Here is a 26,923-nt window from a genome sequence, read left to right as displayed (position 1 = left end):
GTCATTAGGAGTTCAAACAGCCTGGCTCACAGCAGGACCTGGGAAAGCCAGACCATTTTATCTAATCCTTATTGAAGGGGTAAGAGCGGAAACAGGGAACTAAATTATGTGACAGACAGGGATCTATAAAATGAAGTGTTAGGCAAAAGGATTAAGAGGAAGCACTAGAAAACTGTGCATGGAATACAAGGCAAGTCGAATGCAGAGAGAATACCAAAAAGTCAGTCTGAGAGCTACAATAAAGGTGGATAAGAAATCTCTGGCAATATGGTACATGGTATATATTAACTACCCTAGAATTTATCAAGCCTCTCAGACCAGTTGTGCCTCCCAGGCATGGCCCGACATTGTCTTGACTAGAACCCAAGTTATCTTAATTTGACATCGCAGATATTTGCAGACTTGCTATAGTAAAAAAGCAAGTTACTGCTGTGCAATCACCTTGGACCCCTCAACCTGTTAGAAAAGGGCCCCTGCTTCAGAGCAACCAAATCTAGGATGAGTCCCAGAGCCTTGGGAGAACCCTCTGCAGAAAGCCCCATTGCTCTGTCACGACAGGGCAGTCTCTTTGCCCCCAGCTGCTTTTCAGGTGGCTTGGGACAGCTCTTCACTGAGATATGCAGCCCTTCCTGAGCAGGACAGGTATTTGGAAGGCAGCTCAATAGGCCACCCTCACAATGAATTTTTAGTGTACACCAGAGCTGAACCACATGTAACAAAAGTGGGGCCACCCTCATCTTTCTGTCCAGGTCTGCTTTCCTTTGCACTGGCTCTAGGGCTTGTCTGACTCTGTGCAGAGCTAATCCAGCTCATTAACCCAAAATAAAACTATTGACTTCCCTAGCAAATGAATGCATTGCTGAAGGGACAAAACCCTCCCAAGAGTTCAAATGGATGCAGGATCTTCCTTTTCAACAGCAATGAGAACAGATCACCTCAAGCTGAGGTGATTTATCCATGGGGAACTCTACCAGGGGCTAATTTACACCTGTACTTTGCCTACTGCACAAAATGGAGTCCTTATTACAAAATTACATTCTCCGTTTTGTACAGACACATTCCACAGCTTCTTCATTAAGAAATCTGGTTTCAGAGCATGCATAAAAGATCTCATTTTTATGGTAAATATTTCCATCCTGTTCTTATGAAAAGAAAGAAAAATGATAATGTATTAATATTACATGAGGATGATGAATTATCTTTCTATCCATTGACACCTCTGTAGGATGAGAATGGCACTGCTGTTTTTCAATCAGCAGTCTCTATGGCACCTGAGTATCCAAAGATCCTTAAAGAGTAGGAGACTTCCAGCCTTCTTATGTTAATTTTTAACAGCTCTCTTTACAGCTAATATTCAAAGAGCAAAAGGAAAGCTCATGTTATTCCCAGAATCAAGCAGAATGACCAAGGTAATAACAGACCTGGCATCCTTGGTAATCCTAGACGAAACAGTGATGTTATGTGAATTAAAGCAGTCATGCTATGCGTGATTCAATCAATAAAGAGTTAAAGGTAGGAATGTAATGAAACAAGTCCACATGGCTTTATGGAAACAAGACTTGACAAGCAGGCCTGACTTCAATTTTTGATGCGATTACAGGTTTGTTTGATCAAGGTAACCACATGGATGTGATAGACTTGGACCTTCCTAATGAATCTGATTTAGTACTGCTTGACATTTTGATTAAAACATTAGCATTATATGGCCTTAATAAAACACATTAAATAGATTAAGATCTAGCTAATTGATAGAGTTCAGCAAGCTGTTCTAACCAGATATTCAGCACTGACTGGGGATATTTTTAGTGGAGCTCTGCAGGCAGGAACACTATGCTTGCTGCCATTCGATGTTCTGGAATTACACAGAAACATGGATAACACTGGCAAATGTCCCACAGTGCAATGAGGAATAGGTAGCTGTGCAAAGTCACAGTTTTGCCTGCACTGGCATAGATGTGTTTCTGGGATTTGATTACATCTTTTTCCTTAGTTTCTCTAAAAGCACTGAAGTTCTTTGCCAGGGTGTAGTTGCAAGGCAGTGGTCCAGTCCGCTGCTGGTGGGCATACAGTGATTTCTCTCAAGGGTCATTGCTTTTAACTGCTGACACATGGATTATCAAAGGGACTCACATGAATCACTTAAAAAGTGTCAACTGTGAAACCATCACTTATTGCACAGTTCTGCATGTATTTTTTTTTAAACTACCAAAAATATAAACTGAGATTAAAGTATGTTTGCAGCTTTGAAGTCAGGAAACTCTAGTCCACAGTCTAAAGTAGGATTTGCTATTAAAAAAAAATTAAACAAGAAAGTCAGAGAACTGACCAGAACATTAATGATCAAAATATATCCAATCTCTAATATTGTCACTTTCTGGTCAGCTGATCTAAGCACATCTTTCCCGATTCTTCATTTTCTTGGTAAGTTCTTGAATCAGATTGAGAGAACACTGAATTAATATCCCTTTCCTTTGCCAGGTTTTATTGTGACCAATCTTTTTATATTACTGCACATAATCACAAGCTTCCTTAAGCAAAAATCAGAATGAAAGTTCATATGAATTTTGATGGTGTGGACTGTTAAAGATCCTCTTTCTCAGCAAAATCTTTGTAGTAAACTGTTATCCTTTTAACATTTGGTTTCTGTTTGACCTTGCAGAACAAGATGACTACTAAATGTAAAAGATACTATTAAAAAACCCCAAAAACACTGAGGAGAATACCCTCTCATTTCTATCTAAAATACAGATCCAGATATATTTCCCACAATGCACTGGCATGAATGATTTAACTTCATTTATGTATCAATTTAATATCTAAAATCTTTCCAAATTTTCCTAATTTTATCAACTTTTATTAAAACTGTAAGATTGTGGTGGCAATCTCACAAGTATCCTATGAAACACCAATATCATCTAAACCAGTACAAGCCAGCAACAGATTGCCTCATATCTACTGCTTGTTTCTCCACTGAAAAAAAAAAAAAGAAGCAATAGGTTTTTTTACTGTGTCAAAACCAAATCGTTCCCCTTTTTGTTTTTGTTATACAACAAAACTTCTCAGCAATGTGGTCATTCAATGGGGCTTCTTTCTGCGCCTGTCAAAACTGAGTTTGCCTATGTCCTGCATTGTGCTGTCTCCCTCTGCACCATCCCACAACTCTCATTTCCATCACTCCCTCTCTGCTTCTGGATTTGTGTCCAGCTTAGAGAAAAACTTTCAAAAGGAACATACATGCCTTACATGCACCAGTAGTGAGACCAAGTTTTTCTCACAGTTGTTTATAAACAGGACTGATTGTATTTTATTGGTCAGTTTGTTTTTGTTTTGGTTTTTTTCCCTACAAGTCAGTTTTCCTAACAGCACACTGGCAGTGTAAGGATCCTTGCTCACCCTTTTGGATACTCTGAGGTAGTATCTAATCATCAATAACCCGCTTTCCATAGCGATTCTCTGGAAGAGAAATGTTGTTGGTATTCAAAAAATGTCTGCACCTTATTCCAACTCCAAAGTTATAATTCATTCTAATTTTCATCCTTTTCTTGACTTAAAACAAACTGTCTTATCTCTGTCCTCCCTAGAACTGTAAAATTATTATGTTATCAGATTTTCTTCCTCTAGTACCCTCTGACTCCCAGACAGACTTTTTGTAAGTCTCTGTGATATTTTCTTCATCTTAATTATTTCATTTTTTAACCTTATCTTTCCCTTTCCTATTTACAATTCATGTAGTTATGTTTCTTTTGGGCTTTGTTAGCTTTTCTTTTTTTTTTAACTTGCATTCCCTCTGGTGAACATAGTATTAGTAGGACATGACATTCTTCAAATAGCTTCAACTGGGTTTTGACTTTTCCTCATTCTTCAAAACTCTGTACTTTTATCTTTACAGATTTGCTTACTCAGTTCCATTCCCTTTTTCATTTCTGTCTCCTTGCCATAGTCCTCATATATTTTGTTTCCCATACAAAGTTTTGTCCATTTTTCCTGGCTACAGAAACCTATCAACCTTTCCAGTTTCATCAGCAATGTACCCTTTATTTTTCATGAGGGCATTAAGTGAAGCTACACTTATTCTTTGAACTTCACTGCAATCTTTTTATCATGGAGATGGGGAGTACCTGTGAACACAAAGGGATAAGCTAAAGTGTAAAAAAAAAAAGCATAAATCTCAGTGTAAGATAATGAAATAAAAACTAGGATTCATGGAACTGTAGTATTCTATTTGATTAAAAACCAAATTTGGGGTTAGAGTGGGTATCAGAACTACACTAAGCACCCCTAAAACGTGAAAAATTAGGTGACCAGTGTGCACTCATTGGTCACCTCAAGTGTGAAGAAAGTACAACACTTTGGTGAGGTGTTACAGATTAATTCCTATCCAGGAGAGGTGCTATGTGCTTATTCCTTACACCATTTTATTCAGTTCTCGGCTTCCAACCACGTTGACAGCGCTGTGCCATGAGTCACTTTTAATCGCTGCCTCATTTGTTCCTGACCTGAATAACCTTTTTATAGAGGCTTGTGTGCAGTGTAACACCTCCTGTGCCGGATCGCGCTTCAGAGGCCACACAGCTGTCCCCAGCGATTTGCACGGCTTCGGAGCGAGCCTCGGGAAGGGCAGCCCTGGGTCCTTTGTAGTCCTCCCGGGAAGGAAAAAGGGATTTGCCCCCGAGGAGGCAATGTCAGTGTGAGGGCTGAGCACCGACCCACACAGACCCCTCCGAGCCGCTGCGAGCAATGGGGGCTCCTCTCAGGACCGCTCCTGACACCGCCGAGAGCGTCACCTCCCGTGGCATTTGCACAGAACCACAGAATATCCTGGGATGGCAGCGACCCGCAAGGATCACTGAGTCCATCTCCTGCCCTGCACAGGACCATCCCCAAGAGTCACACCCTGTGCCTGAGGGCACTGTCCAAACACTCCTTGAACTCTGTCAGCCTGGGTGCTATGATCACTTCCCTGGGGAGCCTGTTCCAGTGCCCAACCACCCTCGGGGTGAAAGAACCATTTCCTAATATCCAACCCAAGTCTCCCCTGACACAACTTTATGCCGAATTTTGGGTCTGTTCGACGTCCCGCACGCAGCTAAAACTGCGACACCAACTTTCAGTTCCCCCCACCGCCATAAACCCTGTTCCCTTCCAGCCCCGCTGCCCCGGCGCTGCTCCCCTCAGCAGCTCCGCGGCCGCTGCCGCTCTCGCCGCAGTGGGGCGGGGGCTCCCCTGGCCCCGCCCATCCCGCCGGGCTGGGGGGCCGGGCGTCGCGGAACTGCGCCTCTATTGGTGAGAGTGGGCGCCCATCCTCACAGCGCTCCAATCAGAGGCTGCGGATCTCGGGGGCCGTCAAACATCTCTCGTTCCCTGTCTGGAGCCGCCCCTTCTGCCCTGCCCGCCAGTCACGTTCCCGCGGCCGGCCCGCAGCAAGGGATAGGAACGCGCGCGTGCCTGTCAGTCACTAACGTCTCCCCGCCCTCCCCCCCGCCCACAGCCCAGCCGGCAGCGGAGGCGGGGCGCGGACTGCGCGCTGCTGCGGCAGGCGGGGCCTGGCGGACGGGGGCGGGAGGCAGGGAAAGAGAGGAGGAGGAGGAAGGCGAGGAGGAGGAGCTGCGGCTGACTCCGGCGGAGCTTTCAGTACCTCGGAGAACGGCTGCGAGCGCGCCGGGCGGGCAGGAGCCGCCACCACCACCCTCCGCTGCCCGCTCACCTGCCCCGCTCCTCACCTGCCCCTCCCCGCCCCGCGTCCCCCCCGGCGCCCGAGGGAGCCCGGTCCCGCCGAAGCGGTTCCGGGGGAGAGCACGGCAGCGGCACAGGCTCGGTGATCGGGACGGGCGGGGGTCCGTCAGTGCAGGGACGGGACGGGTGGTCAGCCCGGGACGGCCGGACTGGCTTAAGGGGGTCGCTCGCTGCCGTCGCTCCTCACGGAGCGGCGGCCGGGGCGGCGAGGAGAGCGAGGGGGCTCGCAGCCCGCACCTCGCAGCCCGCTGTGGAGCCCGAGGGGAGAGACAGGAGCGCCGAGTGCGGCAGCGGCTGCCGGCATTTGCTGGGGTGGGCAGGGAACTGGGAACAGGAGTCGCACCCGCGTCTGGGAGCGGGGAATCCGCTCCGCGGAAACCTCAGGGGCAGAGATACCCCTGGCTCCAAGGGGTTCTGAGGGGAAGGGGCAATTGAATGTAGACGCATTTTGGTAGTTTTGCTGAAATAATCAAGTGCCGAAGGCAGATCTTAGGCAGATAAGGTAGAGGGATGGATCCCACTGTTTTGGATGCCGGCTTGAATTTTTTATTTACTTTTCTGTTTTGACCACTGCTAAATGTGGATTTTGCGAGCGAACCCGATGGCGGTTGTTCCATTGTTCCTTGTTTGAACGTAAATCTTAGTCCTGCTGCTTGTGGATTATTTATTTATTTATTTATTTTTGGAAAGGACCATCCCAGGTAGCTTTTGCGTCTGACAAAATGAAGCCTTTGTATTTTTCGATCAATTATACCTAATATTGACATTCTGTTTGGTACAAGAGACTTAAAGTGCTGCCTCACTCAGAGGACCATTAAAGACTTTCTCGGTCGCTACATGTAGCTGAATGTGTTACGACACATCCTTTCTCCCCCCTCAAATCTTCCTAAATATTTTTCCAAAATGAAGAAATTTAATTTTCGCAAAGTTTTGGATGGTTTAACTGCCGCATCCCCTGTTGGAAGCAGTGGCGGTGGCAGTGGAAGTGGGGCTGGTGGCTCCGTGCACCCAGGAGGGACTGCGGGAGCTGCAGGGACACCCAGAGAGGAGATCCAGGAGACGCTCACTTCAGATTATTTTCAGATCTGTAAGGTAAAAGCTGTATTTTTATTTTCTATGGAAATAATAAAATCTACCCTGGGTGGGGGGGTGTGTGTGTGTGGGGAGGGGGGGGGTAGTAATATGATACCAATAAGCGTTTTACTTGAGAACTGCAGTGGTTGTATAAGGACTTTGGAATGAAAAGACAGAGATCCAGTGGATGCTTTTTTCTTCCTGCTGCAGAGTTGGGGTGGTCAGTAAATTCGTAGAAATGTTGATTTCAGCACTCAGGGCTGAATTCCAAGTTCACACTTGGACCCCAAACGGCTGACAGGATTGTGGACAGGAAAGCACATCAATTGGTGCTAGTACCGATAACATTTACAAGTCATTAGAAATTGAAGATTGTATGCATCTACTTCCCCTCCTCTCTCTTCTCATCCTCCCTGCTTTTCCTTCTCTATTTCAAGAAAAAGGCACAAGCTAGAAATAAAAAAAAATGCAGTGACTACTGAACCCAGGACCTTAATTATTTGTGAGGAGCTGGATGTAGATTCAAGGTGGCTGTTTACCATTAGTACTGAAGTTTCTGATTGCATGATAGCAAACTTAGTGGGACAGCATAAATACCAAAAGTTGCCAAATCTGTTCTGGTTTTTAATGTGTTGATCACTTCCTTAAGTGGGAATTTTCTATGAGTAGAAAGTATAAGATATCCCTGTATGTATTTTGGTTTGTATCTGTTTTCTGCAACAAAGCTTTTAGTGGTGGTTTTAAATACTTGCACCTGTAAAACAGAACAAACTATTTGGTACTTCTGATGAACTCTGGAATATGAAAATCATACTTTTGTAGTGAAGACAAAATATGAAAGGAGATTATCGTCTTCTACTATTACCTGTCAGTTTTATGTGAATTCTGGTGGCTTTACTAGAAATTTTGTTTGCTTATTTGTTTTGATTAGAAGCTTCAAAACCAGAATTTTTAATTAGTGCAATTTGCATTACTAGGAGTAAATGGACTTCACCTATTAAGTATACTTTTATTAAACAGATACAAATTGATCTGAAATATAGGTGACAGTCAACTCCAGCACATCATTATTACTTTTTGTGTTTGGAAAGAAGAAAGAAATATAAATAACCAAGACAAGCCTATGAGACATTTTGTGTGCAGATCTGGTCCTTGTGAAACACACAGCTTCCCTGATCTCAGATACCATGTTTCTAATTCTGTTTGGCTTGCAGCTACAGCTGGTGTCAAAACTCTTCCAGAGTTCAAGGGGAAAAGAATGAGCCCCTATGGCTTAAAGACTCAGAGACCTTTAGATAGGTTCTACAAAATACTAATTCTTTTTTTCTTATAGTTCTTTGTCATCCTGAACCACAACAGGTTCCAGCCTTTTGACTCAAATGATTCTGTAGTTTAATAGAGTGTCAGTGATGAGTGCATTAGAATCATACCTGCTTGCCAGGCTTGGATTTGACTACTTTTGCTTGGGTACACAGTAATTTAGCATTTTGTGAAGCTCCAGGTATTCTGGAGTGATTTCTGGTTTTTGTCATGTCAGTAAAAAGATAACACAAACAATCAAGGTACATTATTCAGAGATTTCTAGGTAAGGCTAAAACTCAGCATGGTTTTTTCATGTTTAAGTCATGTGATAAGGACAAAGATCTGTATTTAGTGAGATATATATTCTTATTTTGTGGCAAATTTTTCACAAATATGGCATATTTGTGAAAGTAAGCAATATAAGATGAAATGAATTTTTTTTTCCTAGTCTTCATTATTTCTCTTGTTTGCTTTGATATTACTTGAAGACAGTTACTGTTATGTCCTTGATAGATCTACTTGGAATATGTGTAAAGGCATATGTCATTTGAAGAAGATTTCAGTAGCTAATATTTGCCTGTCTTAGCTCTCAGGTTAAAATGTTCTCAACAAAGTAAATATTTGTGTAGGAAACCTTTTGGTTGCTTGCAGCAGCGCTTGCTTATGAATGTATGTCACTGCAGAAGTCTGTGGTACACAAAATACCAGGTTCCTTTTTCCAAGATACAAAGGTATGCCCAAAGCAAACTTCCAAGCCACTGGGTGCTCATGTGCTCCCGACACTCCGCAGTGTTTATTCCACGGGCTCCATCTCAGCAGCTCTGCCGCACTTCAGGAGCACCTGGAGCGTGGCTGAAGGAAGCCCCAGGAGCTGGGAGGGCCCTGTGCTGCTGCAAGGGAGCCGGGGCAGTGGGGCCTGATGCAGGCACAGCTTCCCCCTGCCTGCTCCAGGGGCCAGAGCCCTGCCAGAATTTGTACCTCGGTCAGTCTGCATCGGATTAAAAGTACACCACACACACATAACCCAAATTCCGTCCTCCCTGAGCTTTTGTTGTGCAGCACCTCTGGTATTTCAGTTGGGTATTTGCATGTTCAGTTACATAAGTTACACGGGCTGCATATTCAAGGATCTGTGATCCTGCTGCAGGCAGAACTGGGTAAAGCTAATGGCAATTTGGGTTTGTTATCTGCAGGGTCGAGGCATCTGGGCTAGCAGCCTAAGTAGCACCTCTGACTGGTTTTCCGTTCTTTGCTGGTTATAAAAATCCTCGTTTAGAAGGGAAACATAAAAGCTGACTCATACTTAAGAATTAAAGGGCCTTTCCCTGCAGTTTTTTATGTAAATAAGTTGCCTTTCTGAAGTTAGTGGGAGGTCTGCTTGACTGAAAACACAGATCCAATCCTCTAGCAGAATGCTGTTTTGAACGGCAACACTCCTGCTTTCATTTGTAACACACTTGAAAGCCAGCTCTCCATTTTGTGGCATTTTTAGATTGGTTATGACCACAGTGTCTTTTTGAGATACAGATTAGAGTTTAACAGAAGTAAACTGAATATTTTACACTGAGATGCTCTCAATGAGTTACTTTTGGCCTTTATATTTAAATCATTAATGTGATCTTCCATATTGAAAGAATGAAATATTCTTGAAACTATTCTGTATGACATAGCTATGTCCTGTTTTAAGCATGATAAATTTATATGTTGGTAGATGTAATAATAAATCAGTGGCACCATTTTCAAAGTATCAAGCAATGTGAAATATTGTCTTACCTATTTTGTGACAGCAGGAAGCTGAGGTACAGTTTAGACTGCATCTAGGGGCTGCTCTTGGGATTTGATATCCAGGTGCAAATAATGAAAATATTGATTATAGTTCACATTACTTGAATTGAATATGTGAGATAGCAGCATCGTCCTAAAACTAGGCATGATCCAGTAGAATATGCTACTAAAGTCTATGTTAATTTAATTGGGATAGACTTAATTTCCTTGGGTTTGGTTCTTTGTATTTTCCCTCTGTATATGTGCTGTTTCTTTTTCTCTCGCAAGCATTTTTAGGCTCACCTGTGTTTGTCCAGACCATCCAGAAACTAAAATATGGCACTGGAGAAAGATCTGCTATTAATAAAGGAAGTGAGAAGCTCACAGTTAGGATGTTTTAAATCATTTAACTAGAACTTTGAGCAAATGGAACATAAAATGAGAAAAGAGTGATTTTATTACTTTTTCAGAAGGTTGCTTGTTAGGGGATGACACAGTTGGGAAGAACTGAGTAAGAATGAAGATATACATTTTTTTGGTATGTGAAGTATTTGTTCCTCATGAAAACAGGTCTCCCATGTAGAACTACTCAGGGTTTTCTTGGAGAACAATCATAGAGTTGAATTGAATTTGTAGAGCGTGAGGTTAATAACTTTGAAATCAAGACCTCAGTTAAGAGCACAGTAACAGTTGTACTTTACCAGGTATACAATTAATCTACTCTAACACATTTTCTTTTGCTGTGGGCAGCAACTGAGTACCCTTGAAAAGGTCCAGGAACTGGCAATTTAATCTTCTCAAAGAATTTCTTCCCAAATGGTTATGGACTACCTTTAGACCCCAAAGCATGAGATTTATGTTCTTTTCCAAACTGGTCTTCAGTGTTATTACTGGGTAGTCTTGCAACACAATAAACATCCTTTAACTCTTGCTGTATTGTTAATATTGATAGTATAGTCATACTTTCAGTATGTTCATTACCCAGGCTTTTTGCAAAACCCATGGAGACCAGAACAGTTTTAGGCTTTTGTTAAAATTGATATGGAATCCCATGGCCAATTGCAATTGTGCCTTCCTAATCCTGCTTACGTTTGGCAAAAACAGGCCTTCAAGATACAGTCCAGGAATAGCCAAGTTAAATACCTTAATTATCTGGATTTCCTATCAGGTGGTCTTAAATTTTAATTCTGAGAGTTTATAGATTATAATACTTTATTTTGTCAACCTATGAAGATAAACATGCAATCCTTCTGACAACAGCCAAGTAGGTACTTTAGCTGCAAATGCAACATGACACTGTAGTTCAGTGATGACAGAGAGAGGATGAATTTTGGAATGGCAATTTAAGCACAATGCTGCAGGAGCCCATTTTTGATTATGAAGTATTAAAAATGAAAAAAACCTTGTTATAAGCTATCGACAGTGTTTTAGTCAGTTTGAGCTGTTTGGTTAATCTGTCTTGTTTCCTTGCTAAGGTCATACAGAGAGCAAAAATTAAAATGTTTGGAAAATGGTACATTTTAGTGAAAACCCATTTTAAAATTAGCATGAGCTTTTACTTGCAAGTTCTCAGAGTTCATTTAATACTTAAGTGGTAAATAAAATAGTGTGGGGAATTTTTTTTTCCTCTATACCAGAGTTTGGATCTAAAGTTACATGCAGAACCCTATTCTATTTAAAACTACAGAGTCATAAATGACACTTCTAAATTAGAATATAGTAATTTTGTGAAATTTGTGATGAGCATAATCTATTCTTCTTTTTTAAGTGTTTGTATTAATTAGAAATAGGACTTACCCATGGGAAAGAGCATAGCACATAAAAAGCTTCTTTTGAAAGAATTTTGAAGATTTTAAGGTGCCCCTAGTAGTATAACTGGATTTACTTGCTTGGGGTTTTTTGTGCAAATATCTGCATTTTTGTATTATTAATCCTAAATGAAGTAATGCACACCCTTCATGGCCAACTCATGCAATTACATCTTCAAAATTATTTCCAGACCTTTAAGGTTGCTGAATAAAGAACTCAAAAAGTTCCACATTTCTTAAATACCTTTGTTTGCACAGACAACTTTTAATTACATGATCCCATATTTCTTCTATAGGTTTAATTTAGCAGAACAAATAGTGTTTGCTCATAGGAAAGTACTTCAATATTTCTTTGCATACTTAAAACTCAGAGCATGCCTGAATATTAAGTTCCCCATGGACTTTTCCAACAGAAGTGCTCACCACTGTAGTTCTGAAAGCTTTATAAACATTAATGAATTGACCTTCATAATCTTTCTGTGAGATGGAAATTATATTATCCCTGCAGTATAGATGCCAGAGAAAATCCAAAATGTTCAGGGTCCTCTGTTTTGAGTTTCCAGCTTGACCTGCTTTGCATCTGTTTTTCTTTTTAGCATATTTAACTTATCCCACATCTTCCCATTGGGCCTCCCATTGTGTTCACATTCTGTTGCACATATTCTGCACAGTTGCAGCGTGATCTTAAGGTTAGTTGTTCTTTTTATATGCCCACCTTAGATAGCCAGAATGACTCTGAATTTCCTTTCTGTCTCAAATGACTGCAGATGGATTTCTGGCTCCACTGTACAATGGCAGAAGAAGATAATTTAATTAATACCTACAAGAGGAGAACAAATTCATACTGCATAGATTAACTTATTTCATGTATTTATTTGTTTTGCTTTTTATGGTTGACCTTGCATTTTTAACAATATAAGAATCAAAGAATTACCTGAGTTGCAAGGGATCCTTGAGGATCACTGAGTTCAACTCTTGATTTCACAAAGGGAAACATAAAGGTTAAGATATTTGCTCTAATTTTGTGTCCCATTTCAAGTGGGGTGTTTTTTTTAGTTGTTGGTTTGGTAGTTTTTTGGGGTTTTTTTCTTAATTCATGGGATCATAGATGTTGGAAGATCATCCAGTCCCAACCCCACTGCCATGGGCACAGACACTTTGCACCAGACCAGGCTGCTCAAGGCACCATCCAACCTGGCCTTGAACACTTTTAAGAATGGGGCATCCACAGCTTCTCTGGGCAGCCTGGGCCAGTGCCTCACCACCCTCACAATAAAGAACTTTTTCCAAATATCTAATCTGAATCTACTCTCTTTTAGGACAATGGGACACAAATTGAAGTTGTTTCCCCAGGTAAAAAGTCCCTCTCTAGCTTTATTTTAGCCCCCTTTAGGTACTGGAAAGTGCTCTAAGGTGTCTCTGGAGCCTAATCTTCTCCAGGCTAAACAACTCCAACTCTAGTGGGAACACTGGCTGTATTATTCCTCACCAGAGGGTCACCAGGTAGTTAATGAGATTTTTTCTCACTATTGCAGTGGGAAAAGCAATTTTTAATCTCTTGTAGGAGGGATACAGGAAATTCAGACTGGTTGGCTCACAGTGTTCTGATTGAGGAGCTGTCACATAAAAATTTGGTTGCATAAGCCACTTTGCCCCCAACTTACTTCTGGAAGAAAAATACTTACACTTAATTTTTTAAAGAAATTACCAAGAAATTACTTAGAGGTTTTTGGCTAAAAATATAAAGATTTTTTTTCCCAGATAGAAATACATATTCTGTGTAAAACATGCAGATGTTCTCAGTGGAGCTGGACTAAATCCAAGACAGACCCCATTCTCACTTTGTTTAGATGAATATCCAGTCATATCTGCTTCCTATTCTGAGACATCTGATACTCCCTGGTGTATGATTTATGCCCAAAACACTTTTTGAAGTCTCTGTGAAAATACTATGAAAAGTTAGTGTATTCACTTTATAAACTGAGAAAAGGAAGCAGTAGAGAGTGAACTAACACATGAATATAGCGGTCTGTTGGCTATTCTAAGGAAAAGTGCTTATGAAAGTAGCTTATGGAGTATATTAATTTGTCACAATGTGTGTTAGAGTCATTACAGGGGAAAATTAGAGGACTGTAGGATTAGAAATACAAGTAATGTGCATCTGTGGAGAGGAGAGAAAGCAACATTATTAGGTACAGATGGCTGGCAAGTGTGCTCAAATGTAATAAGATGTTATCTTTGTGCAGTGCTGTGTCCATTCCTAACAGATCACCAGCAAAGACTATGAATAATAAAAAGTACTAGACACAATCTGTCACCTGTAGCTAGGGTCAAAGTCTGAGGAGGTGCACTCTTTATGGCTCCTTTGAAGTTAAGTTGTATATGGTACTGAAAAAACCCCTACCTCAATATTCAAGTCTTTGAGTTGGTGAATGCATGGACTCAGAAGGAGCCTTACTGAATTCTGTGGTGTGTATAAGTAGATGCATGTGTGTACGGTAGCATGTCTTTTTTGCAGAATTTGAATCCAACAAATTAAAAATAATTGTTTCTGTTTCATTTAAAAGTCTGTTATATAAGAATGCTGTGAGGTCAGAAGTCAGGTCCCTTATTCAGCTAGTATCCAATTATGTCTATATGTGAGGCAATCTAGTCTTTACTGCATATTTTTATTTTCTTGAAGTGTTTGCTTATATTTTGTTCCTGTCCTCCCTCACATTTGTTTTGGACATTATACAACATGTGAGGAGGATGAATGCTATTCTGTTTGTGTTCTTTGCAACAGTTCCTGTGAGAAGATCTCTGTTATCCACTGGACATGACAAAAATAGTAAATAATAATAAATTAATGAATGCTCATCTCTGCTTCGTTCATCCTGTTCCATCTATTGTATCCCTTCAGGGTGGAGATGTGCTCTCAGTTACAGCTGTCCATCATCACTTGTGTTACAGATACATTCCATGTAGCTGTGGATGAAACTTGATTTTACTGAGTCCACAGATCCCTGCTTTATTCCTGTTTGTCCCTATGTCTATTTTGAAGTGCTCCCCGAATGAGGCAAGGGCAGGAGAAGTGGCCTGTGGTTATGTAAACAGAGATCTGGTTCTTAGGATCCTTCATTGGTGGCTGAGCTGTGTCCTTGGTAGCTCCATAGGCAATGCAGAGGGGGACAGTGATGTGCAGGATCTGCTGGATTTCACTACTGTGAGAGTGTAAAAACCTGCCACAAAATACCTGCATTTCATTTGGAATATACCTTCACCCTGTGTGAGGTGAGATGCTGGCTGTTATTTTCAGATTAAGTTCTCAATTCAACATCAGAAAAAAAAATTCAAATTGAATACAGCATGTATACTGAAAGAAGGTGGGATAAGATTAATTATGAATTAGTATTAAATAGTGAACAACATTGTAAATGCCAGTAATGAAATCTGGTAATAGCATTTGTATACAAGAATGCTAAATTACATCGCAAAACAGATTTTTACAGAAATAGACCAATAATACAGATTATCTTTGTATCAAAGTGGTTTTAACACTCTGTTTCTCTAGCTTCCTCCCCTGCCATTCCCCAGACCAAAGCCCCCACCCTTCAAGAACTTTATCACAGCAGTAACATTTTTTCAATCCCCCAGTATGGCTGGTTTATTTTTTAAAACAAAAATATTTTGAAAGCATCAACTGAAGCTTCTTTTTTCAGAGCAGAAACCACAATCAGCCATAACAGAACATAATTAGTCTAAAGTAGTGAAGTTTCAGAAAATCCAAAAATGGGAAGTCATGCAAAATTAATTAGTGTTATTGTTATGTTGGTCTGATGTAAACTTAATAAAAACAGATTTCTTTTTGTTTAATTTCTTATTAAAGTTACAAAATTATCTTATTCCCTGTATCCACAGTCACGGTGAAGACAAAATATTTCCCTTTCAGGGCCATCAGATAAGTTGAATGATTTTGCAATTCTTGTACATGCCCCTGAAGCAGATCTCCATCAGGCAGATGATATTCTGAACCAGCCTGTGTCAGGTTCTAGAGTGATACAGTTAAATGATGCAATGACAAAATCAATGGAGCTGCTGTTTGAATTACTTTGATTATAAAGGTTTTCCATTTGGTGGACTGAAGTCTTGCTTAAGTAGGTAGGCCAAAATGAACTTTGCAATCAGTAGTTTAGGGTTGGGGTTTTTTTATAATTCTCCATTAAAGACAAGGGTAGATACAGTTTTATGAACAATCAAGATATTTCTCCATATGCTGATGCACTGTTTCTTCTTTCCAGTTTACATGGCAATAGTGGGAAGTACGTGATACCATATTAACTGTACAGTGGGTACAATTCCTTCATTGTGCTCTCATTTTTTCTTCCCTTTTTGTATATTTGCCTGGGGTTTATTGTGGTTTTTTGTTTGTTTGTTTGTTTTTGGACTTGGAGAGTTCTTTTAGAAAGAATAAGAAGGGAAGAGGTGAAAGAATTTTGCATACATCATTCTCCCTTGGACTTGGGATTTCTCCAAAGGGCATAATGCCTCTCTTGGGATGGTTATATTCATGTATTACCCCATAACTTATTATGTTATAACTCAGTGCTGTGGTGGTTGTAGCAGGATGGTGCAGCTGCCAAGCAGTTGCTTGGCCATAGCTGCACTGATTTAAATAGATCCAGAAAGTGATATTAAAATTCAACCCCTTTAGCTTTGGCAGGAGGGGTTGGACCAGACAGTCTGCAGAGTTCCCCTCCAACCTCACCTGAGCTGGGGATAATGAATCTTATGGATAATGTGATTTTCTTTATTTGTGGATTTTCCTATCTAAATAATTTTAATTTTGTATTTTTGATACACAACAGTGTATTTCAAAGGACAAGCATGAGGAGAATGCTTTTTGAAATTCAGAGGGCCTTATTTTTCCCCTGTGGTTTGCTTCGCTTGGCTGTTTGTATCTATATGAATCACATCTAAATAGAACCATCCTTATTTAATAGTCTAACATCTAGCTTGCAGAACTGAAAATGACAGTGGAAAAACACATCTCTGAAGTACCTGCAGAGATCTTTTTTACAGAAAAAAAATTTTGTATGTTCATTGTACAAAAAATGTATAATATTTAAGTCAGTTAATTTCAAATACTCTAAAATCTCTCTTATTTTTCATATAATTATCAGTGTGTAATATTTGTGAAATGAAACTTTTAAAATTCAGGCTGTATTTGAAGTCTGCTTTATGTCCAGGACAGCTACTTTCTCAAAATTCTACCATAGCTAATTAGGTAACATTTTATAACAAACTAAGTTCCATATTTCAAAAATTAAACAACAAACCAAATTTGCCTATTACTAAAAGTATTATTCTTCTATGACAGAAGTTTTTGTAGGGGAATATTATGAAATTCTGCTTGTTTCTTAAACATATCTTTTCTTCCTGCCCCAATATTCCTATTTCAGTAACACTTCTCTTTTGTGCCCGCATTTTCCATGTTTTTTTCTTTACTGTATTTTTCTCCACCAATACTGATCTCCTTTTTCTTCCTCTCTGTTTCATTGCTACTGGTGAGGATAATAAGCTCATAAGAAATGGCCTGCTGAGACAAACCCATGGTCCATATCTCCCAGCAGTCAGTCTCTGACAGTGGCAGCGGAATTGTCACTTAGGGAGGGTAATAAATTACATCACTTTGTGCAGTCCATTCCCTTTCCAATCTCCCATCATTCACCATCACTGGATTTGATATGTCAGAGGGAGTATCTTTAGCTGGTCCTTTTAAAATCAATTTAGCAATCATGTCAATGAATTTGTCCTATTTCCCCCCCATTTTAAAACTAATCTTTAATTTCTTTTAAATGTCTCCATGGCTTTGCCAAATATGTTTAGCTTACCCACTCACTTGTTTATGAAAGTTTTATTTCAAACACAAACAGCTCTGATGTCCAATATTACTTGGCTTTTTGGGGTTGCTGTTGAACATTAAACCAAATATTTCAGAGGAATGAAAACCATGGCCAAAAATTACTTTGCGGAGTTGTAAATGCTAGTTCCAATTTCAGCTTTGTGCAGATCTAGTTAAGATTTTTCTTTCTTCTAGATATCTTATATATATCCACACTGAAGCTCATTTATCAACTTCTTGCCCACTTAAGTCACTCTAATGAAGTCTTTCAGGAGTTGCTCACTGGTAGTACTGAATTTCACTATCCAAAGGAGCTTACTATTAGCTGTGATCTCAGAGACTTCAGGGTTCATTACCTTTTATAGGTCTTTAAAGACAATCAATAAAATTGGTCCAAGCATGGAGAACTCTACTTGTGAATTTTCTTCTTGGTAAGAATCCATAAAACTCTGTCCTTTGTCTTCTGTGATCTAACCAGCTTTCAGTCCACAAAGAAATTTCTTCAGTCCCGTGACACTTCTGTTTCTGTAATAACATTGCAGTGGAATATTATTGGAAGGCTTTTGGAAAACTTATGTATATTCATATTCCCTTTATTTACTTGCATGCTGACAGCTTCATAGAATTAGAGAGAACTAGTCAGACATGATTTCCCATTGAAGAAACTCTGCTGACTTCTGCAACAATCTTTATCTATGTGCTCTGTTAGTCTTTATTTTATCATCTTGTCAGGGACAGCAATCAGCTTTCCCAGTCTACAGGTCCAGAGTCCTTTTTGTAAATGGCTTTTTCCAGATGACTGTTTCTAGCTTTACACCAAGGAAAAGAACTATCTGTGGGTATATTTATCTAAGAAAAAAAAAAGTAATTTTTTAGAATATTCTGTGAATATGCTTAGAAGGTCTGGTTCCTATTAGAGGTTGAGAGCTAGATGGAATCAATAACTTGGGTTTGAAAATTGCAGCTAAGCTGTGATTTTTACAAAAAGCATTACTTTGAAAAATGAAAATTTAACTAATAAAAAATTTATCTCTCCTGTGTTGTTTACTTTGGTTGGAAGCCTGCTGATACCTTGTCCTCTTTCCATTTTTAATGAGAAGGGATCAGTCTTACCAATCAGAGATTACAGACACAGTGATCCATAAATGGGGGATGTCATGGTCTTGTAGTGATATAATACATGGCAGCTCATTTGTGTAAGCACTCATTTTTATCACTACAATCTTGGAGCACCACATTACTAAAAATAGTATTGAAGTGGGGAAAATGCTGTAATCATTGTCATTTTTTAATTTCCGACATAGAGGCTGGAGAGGTTTCAGTCAACACTTCATCCTCTATTCTGTAAATTAATCAATTATTCTTCAATGACATTTTTGCATGTGGCATGTTGGTGACAATTTGGAAGTAGATTCTACATATTGAGCCACAGGTTTAGACTATGTAGTTAAATTTTAGCAAATGTACATATTCTCAAAAATTATTTACCTAAGTAAATCAATTTTGCTGTCTCTGTTAAATGAAACAGAGTATCTATAAAATATTAGTAGAAAAGTTACAATTTTTAAGTTAATGCAAATTTTCAGAAACACTTTTGTCTATAAACTCTATTAGTTGATACAGTTGAAAATTTTGTCTAGTTCTCTGTTTTCTGGAGTGAGAGAATGTTATAATTACTTTTATTAAAAAGGTGTCTTTGAAATCTGATATAAACTACCACAGAATAAACGTTAAGAAAACTTATACTGAAGAATTGCCTTATGCACCCTGTGAACAATTGTACTGGATATTGCATATTAGTACTAGTGCAATTTTTTTTTTCAGCTAATGAAATCTATCATGGTATTTTCGACTGAAAAAGACCATTATGTTCTGTACAGGATATTAAAATGTTCATTGGTAGATTACTAGCAAGCCCAAATAATCAATTTCCTATATTAATTTAGGTAAATTGTTTGTGTAAAGATTACTTTAATGATAAATACATGCAATTCACTGCTTAAAATGATTTAGAAGAGAATTTAAGAGAAAATAACTAAGCTGAACAGAGATTTATGCTGAAATTGTATCTGCATTTGTAATTGTTTTGTTTCAAGTAAATTGTTTTGCATATTGCACGGAAACTGTATGTCCTAGGGAGCACAGACTGCCTCTAGAGACAGCGTGCCCAAAAAAGAGACATTAAAGGAAGCTGGATAATGTGGAGAAAAGCAGTCCTGGCTCCATCTGCTGTCTGGATTTTCTCTCTCCCTTTTATTTTCTTGGCAGCTTCTTTCTGGGGGTATTTGGGGTAGTTAGGCCGCCTTATATTTCTTTGATCACAGACTGATTTTTAACCATACTTCTACTTTTGCCTGCTATTGGCCCCAACTGCTTTGTTTTGTGTTTCTGAGCATCATTGATAGTTTTGTTCTCTGTTGTTCCTACTGGATATAACTCAGATAAAATAGGAATTTTTTTTTTTTTTTGTCATTCTAGGATCAAGTTAATTTTGTGGCCTTCTCTTCTTTTTCATATGTATTAGTAAATGCTGTAAGGAAGCCCAGCCACAGTTCTGGAACTGTTACTCATCCTTACACTCAGGTTCACTCAAGCTATATCAAAGCACAGCTGAAAAGTCTACTCCAAGCTCTGGCTTTTCATGTCAATCTTTCTCACAGTCCTTTGAAAAAGAAAGGACCAAAAAGCTTTTGTTACACCAAAGCTGAGGACAAGAACCTGGGAGTTTGGAGTATTAAAGATTTTCCATGTTCTTTTGTAATAGGTTTAATTTTCAGAATAATTTCTGAGGCTGCACGAATTTGGGCCAAACCCTCAGTTATAGAGACATCTTTTTCTGCCCTAACTCTGTACTGTATTACTTGGCTTTCCTTCCAAAATGGTTTTGTTCTTTTGGAATCTCAACAAATATAAATATTTTAATTGAAAGGTGTAATATACTTGGATGTTCAGTGGATTTCAACAAATTTTTTAAAAAAATTTTACAAATGGCAGAATTTTGCAGTCACAAAAAACTGCTAATTTGGACTAGTCTAAATACTCAAAATTGGAAAATGGCTGCAAAATAGAAAGAACACTTTTGAGTCAATCCTAGAGTTCAAAAATTGTACTGAGCTATGATCCTGAAAAGATGTATATCACTGTTCTTTCAAAACATAGTTCTATCTCAAATACAGGACCCAATTAAAATTTCCAAATGGGAAGTCTGACTCTAGATTGCAGAATACTGAAAATACAATGCAGATCCATAATATGTAGACAAGGATTCAAATAGCTCTTTAAAGATATTTATCTTTGCATTTTTAGATCTTAAAAATATTACTGAAAACTCCAGTCATGGCTAAACATCAGAGAAGCATACTGTGACTGGAACTGATAGGATTTCAAACTTTATTATAGACAGCATTTCTAAAATCAATAATTGGAAAAGGACAATTGGTGAAAAGAAAGTTTTTTTCAGATAAGGAAGAATTTTTATTCACCAGAATACAGAAATTTCAAATATAATAGCAGATTAGTAATGCTACATGTTCAACACACTAGAAAATGCTACAATCCATGGTTGCTTCTATTTTTGTGACATGAGAGGTAAAACCACTTTTGGGGGTGTAAGTCTGGTCCCAGCTTAGATATAAGAATAAAAAAACTTTATATTTGAGTAATCCTGATACTTAAGAAGATTAGAAAGTTAAAAAACTCCAAAACAAACCAGATACAGAATTGAGATCTTTGATAAATGCCTACATTAACATAAAAAGTGAGTTACTTTTCTACAGCTTACTGAAGTAGCATATGCTTCTAGGTTTTTTCAGCCTAGAAACTAATAATTAGACATTCTTTAAACAACTTCCCTTATCAGCAGCAATTAATATATGAGACAAGTAAGATCTCTTTTAAGGAAGTGGTTATTTGCTGAAAAACATACATTTGGTTGTTCCCAAACTGCTTGTGAATATCAGTTCAAGTGTTTCCAGCTGTAATGGAGGAGCTGGAGTGATACAGCTGTGGAATCATCAGCTGCCTTTTACTCAACAGGTCTGCAATTAAGGAGTCCCTTTTGTTGACATTGTTCCTTAGGGACTGCTGAATGCTTCAGCAGACATAGTTCTTGAACTAGATAATTTCAAGGAAGAGGAAGACAGCTTAAAAAGTTAAAATTCATTCAGTTCAAAGTACTTCCTCTCCAAACCCAACCACTTACTAAAAAAAGAGTCAGTCCTAGAGTTCAAGGTTTTATTTTGTTAAATAATATAAACCATTATTTTTATACTGAAAAATAGCATTTTGTGTCCATTTTTAGGAAAGCAGCCCCCCACAAAAATTTAATTACTGTTCATTTTATGTGTATTTTTTTATGTGTCTTGGGTTTTTTTATGTGTCTTATTATTTTCACTTTTGTTCTTATGTTAGTGTTCTTCCTCATAAGAATTGGGCAAGTCATGTTGGTCATAACCTCCAGGTTAAGGTAACTTAAAATACTGAGACAGTCTTCAAGGGTGTGTTGTATCTTGCTCAGTTTATTTATTCCCCAAAGTATCTCTGCAGAAATTAGAATTAAAAGCACAGTATTGTAAATAAAGATTAAGAAAGGGTGAGTGGTTCAGCTGCTCATTTTGAGAACATTTTCTCTGGCGTCTTTGTTTTTTAAATTGATATTAAGGGTTTTTACCTCATAGACTCGATTCAGTTTATTGGTTTATTGGATCTTTTCCCCTGGACATATTCCATTTCTTTCTGCTGGAGCTGTTCTGTTGAGGCTGAGTGTTTTGAAAGCATATTATGTGTCTTTTTTTTCAGTTTACAGTTCAGCTGCCCTGCATATCAAGGTTATCTTTCAGTATACCACTTCAGCAATATATACCAGTTGTATAATAGCATACACTTTGCAATCTACTTTGTTGCAATAAAACTATTTAAAATATTACTGAGTGAAAAGCATAACTAGAAATTCATATGAACAAAATTTACCTCTGTATTTGAAATACTGTATCTTTTTAAATACCTCTCTTGAAATGTATTGAAAATGCTAGAACATACAGAAAAACACAAGCATGAAGCATTCATGCTGTTGTCAGTGGTTGCAGTTCAGTCACTTTGCTCCTTTGCTCTGTTTCAGACGGTTCGCCATGGTTTTCCTTACCTACCCACCGCCTTAGCGTTTGACCCAGTTCAGAAAATTCTGGCCATTGGAACAAGAACAGGAGCCATACGAATGTATCCTTTCTCGTTCAGAATTTGCACCATTTCTGTGTATTTGTAATACAGGGATGGGAATTACCTTCCTCAAGCTCTCAGGTAAGGCTACAGTTGTTACCTTCTACTTCATTTTGCTCCATGAGACAGACTGGAAAAAGATCTGCTGTTGAGGAATCAACCAGGTCCCTAAGGGGTTCAAAGAACAATTTCTCATTGCATTTTTAGCATATGTTTTTGGCATATATTGGTTAAGATAAAACAGAATTGATCTTTTTCAGCATGAAAGTAAAAGTGGACAGCAAAGTGGTAATGAGCAAGCAGTGAATGTTGTGCTAGCAATAAATAAATTCATTGCTGCAATGCAGTTAGCCAATGTTAGATTGCAGTTAGATGGCTGTGTATGAAATTATTTGGACACTTTCAAGTGAATGGTGGGAAATAGGTGATTTTAGGACAGAATTCATCTCTTCCCAGAGGAGAAGGTGAAGCACTATAAAAGTGCCTATTTCTTTTTGTCAATTATAAAGGTACTTCAGTGCCAGCAATTTATATGTTGTTTTTAATACAGTAGGATTTTTGAAGTTAGAAGTCTATACAGAATAAATTTAATTACAAGGTAATTAAAATTTGAAGGCTTAAATTAAAGAAAAAATTAAGAATATTTAAATGTGATGTATTTCAAAATGTTTCTCTAAATAATTTTCTTAGTTTGGCATGGTTCCAATGTTTTCCACTTCAGTGAAAATACATATAAAACAAGGAAAAAAGGAGAAAGACAAGAAGGTTTAAAAGTTACGGAATACAGAACTAATAAACTAATGTTTTTTACAAACTTTTTGTAGCCAAATAAATTATGGGTTTAAAATAGGGGACAGTGCTGTATGAAACAGCAATATAATATTTTCTGGTTCTTTTGCTATCCCTGTTCCCAAGGTAACTGTAAATGTAGTGAACCCAAGGCAGGTTACAAAGTAAGAAAAATCTCCTTGTGGAAAGCAAGCCTATGCCTCATGTAACATTACTAAAACTTTGGTTCTTCCATTTTTGGGTACTCTTGGTCTGAACAGTTGCATTTTCATAAGCCTCAATTTCTATCTGATCCAGAATTTCTCACCAGACTCAACTAAACCTCAAGTTATGTGACAAGCTTTGCTTTGATAGTTCTACTCTTTATTTCGTACCTATGTGAAGTAGATTGAATATGTCGTGTTCAAATGCAAAGAAGAAAAGTGTCTGTGAATTTGTGTACCTCTGGGAAGTACAAGTCTAGTAGTCATGGTTTCTTCTTCTTTTTAGAGGTATGCAAGGTTAAAAATCTGGGCCTTTGTCCCTGGAAACTTAACTGATATCTTCAGAGTGAGGGTATTGGAAATTTCATGGTAGAAGTAGGAAGACCTTGCAGAAGATTGACTCCTGAGCCCACCTCTTCTTTCCATCTCAGCAATGTTGCTTTTCTAGGATGCTGACACTGGCTAGGCATCCTTTATCTCTACAAATCCCTCCTTTGAGGAAAATTCAGGTACAGAGCCTGAATTAATACAGGTTCATGTAGACTTAATTTAAACCTGCATGTCTCCTGATGCAGGAAATGGAACATGAAGTGGAAAAATAGCTATACCCCTAAGCTTATATAAAATTCTCTGTATGTTTTCTATAAAAATAGATTATAAAGATTTAGGAGAGGGGAAAAGAATGTTTTTCAAAGTGTCCTTCCTTTTAACATTTCTTCTCCTGTTTGCTAGCAAACTGCTACCTCATTCATGGAAAAATTTCTACCAGTTCTAGTATCTTAATCAAGCAAGGGCAGTAGGATTACCAGGGAATTTGATTTTTTTTTTTTTTTTTGTTGGAAGATATGTCATAACATAAATGCTTCTCAGCTTAGTCACAGAGAGCCTGGTTTGCTTATTTGAGCCCTGAGTTAATGGAAACTGTGCTTTGAAGACAGAGGGTGCCATAAAAAGAATTACTTATTTATTCATTTTAACTGAGGTTTCTTCACTTGGCTGTAAGTTTTGCAGAACATATTACATAAAAAACCTACTTGTGGACTTATAAATTTGCAGTGAAACAGGCCCTAAGACTACTCCCAGAACACCACTCATTTAAGCCAGTCTTGTTGCAGATGTTTGTAGTTGTTGAAATCAGGCAACAAAATTCAAGTAATGATGTAACAGATTAAGTATTACATCTGAAAGTACAATTCATAATGTGGGGTTTTTTTAGCAAACTAAGGAAAATATAGGTTTTAGTGGCTCTGAGTTTTCCACAGTATCCTGTGAAATACCATTTAACAGAACTGCACAATTTCATTCTGCTATGAGTAGGTCATGTAAGAAAAAGGGAATTCTTTCTATACATACATTGTGCTTCTAAACAGTACTGTTGATGGAGTGAAAGGACAGACTACTTGGCTGCCACCAAAAAAATTCACCCCCTTATTTATTTGTTCGTTTACTGTTGGTGCCAAAGGCACCTGGTTTGGATCGGGAAGAGATCGGTTTGGATCTCTTCTTTAGGGAACAGAAAAGGATGGGAAGACTGAATTTATGTTTAATATTCATGTCATGATGTAGAACAAGTTTTCCCATGACGAGTCCAAGTCACATGATGTTATTGTTGCTTCCTTGACTTTCTGAAAGATTCACAAGGTATTGGTATTTCTACTGGTCACAAGTTAACAGGTCTCAATATTAATGTCTAACAACAGGCCTTCAGGTGATCATTTCAAATGATCCAGCAGCAGTACTGAAGTTGACTATGTTAAATTGTCCTGAAATAGAGCGTATTATTCATAAGCTGCCATTAGAGTGCAGAGATGGAAGTTCGTTTTGATATGGCAGTCAATTTTTTTTCCCTAGATTTCTTTTCAAGGTGCTTAGATGCAACTGCTCTCTCTAGCTTCTGTAGCACTGGGAATTGTTGTTGCTATGCTCTACTGATCCTCACAGTCTCTGTGGGTTTCTCAAGGAAGTTCAAACAACTGTAGGCTACCTCCAGCACTGCAAACTATCAATGGAGGAGTATCCCTACTACCAACACCCAACACAAGCTAACAAAGTCTGCAAATAAAGGGCCAAAACCCTGCTCCTGAAACAGTTGCTCTGGCATCTGGTCATTCTTTACCTTTGTCCTAAAGACAGCAAATTTCATTTTTCCTTTGAGGTCTATTCTTGCTGTCAGAAGCCTGTTCCCAGCTCCCATACTTGTGATCATTGTTCAGATCATTACTTGATACCATTCTAAGTGGAATATCCTTGCTTCAGGAAAATGCATTCTATTGAAGAGGGGCTATGAAATGGAATTCCTTTTCTTATTATCTCCATATCCATCTTCTCTAGTCCCAGTGTGAAGAACCTTCTGACTCAATAAAACCAACTGTGCAGTCTTGGGTTGCTGTCAGAGAAAGCTCTGTATCACCATATAAGGAGGTGAGAAATTAAGATACTTGGTCAGACTGAAGTCTCTTCTTGATTTCGGAGGAAAAGGAGAGTCTGGGGATTTTTCACATTCTCAGTCTGAATAAATAGATTAAAATCAGTGTTGTTAACAATGATTATTCCAGTAACAGATCTGAAGAAGTGGCATGCTGTGCTCAGATTTTAGGATGCATATTTCTATATTGTAATTTATCCAGCTGACAAATTCTTGTTAAAATTCATTCTGAGTACTTCCTGGAGTCACTGAGTCCTTTCCTTTGGAGTTCTTTTATTGCATCAGAGCTGTGCTTAGCCATTACAGCTCTCTACTTCAAACATACAGAATGCAACATCTACTGATTTGGGGTTTTTTTAATCAAACTGCTGACTATTTAGTGGTCAATTGGAGTGAGAAATTCTGGAAGAAACTCTTCTCTATGTATTATCATCTTTATTTATCATGAAATGAGAGGAAGTTTGTCTTCAATCCAGTGCAAAGAAAACAACCTACTGGGTCCAGAATGGCCTCCACACCACTGAAAAAGTCACCATCAAACAGGCTTAAATTAGTAATATGGTTTTGTATGTGTTATAGTGTGATCTGGTGCTGTTATTGGTACATATTCTTTAGACTTACAGGCTCCATATTGTTTGGATGCAGGTTGTGGGGCATGCAGATCTTCACTTTCACTATTAGTTACTTGAGGAAAGCTGTAAGGCATCTGCAACCCATGCAAGGCTTT

At 38.6% G+C, this 26,923-nt stretch overlaps 1 protein-coding gene across 6 annotated transcripts in view; it reads left to right on the top strand.

Moving 5' to 3' along the window:
• Nucleotides 1-6,636: 6,636 nt before the first annotated feature.
• The window catches only part of STXBP5L (syntaxin binding protein 5L), a 184,617-nt gene continuing 164,330 nt past the window's right edge, over nucleotides 6,637-26,923 (top strand). For all 6 annotated transcript variants that reach the window (XM_071433270.1, XM_071433268.1, XM_071433267.1 and 3 more), the window contains exons 1-2: nucleotides 6,637-6,825; nucleotides 22,682-22,779. In XM_071433270.1, coding sequence (XP_071289371.1) covers nucleotides 6,637-6,825; nucleotides 22,682-22,779 — 287 coding nt within the window. The remainder of the gene's footprint in view (nucleotides 6,826-22,681; nucleotides 22,780-26,923) is intronic.

The sequence above is a fragment of the Agelaius tricolor genome, unplaced genomic scaffold (genome assembly GCF_023055355.1).
Source record: "Agelaius tricolor isolate 1412-34295 unplaced genomic scaffold, bAgeTri1.0.p SCAF_9, whole genome shotgun sequence".
Taxonomy (NCBI): Eukaryota; Metazoa; Chordata; class Aves; order Passeriformes; family Icteridae; genus Agelaius; species Agelaius tricolor.
Note: the sequence above shows the minus strand (reverse complement) of the source record. Positions and strands in the feature narration are given on the sequence as shown.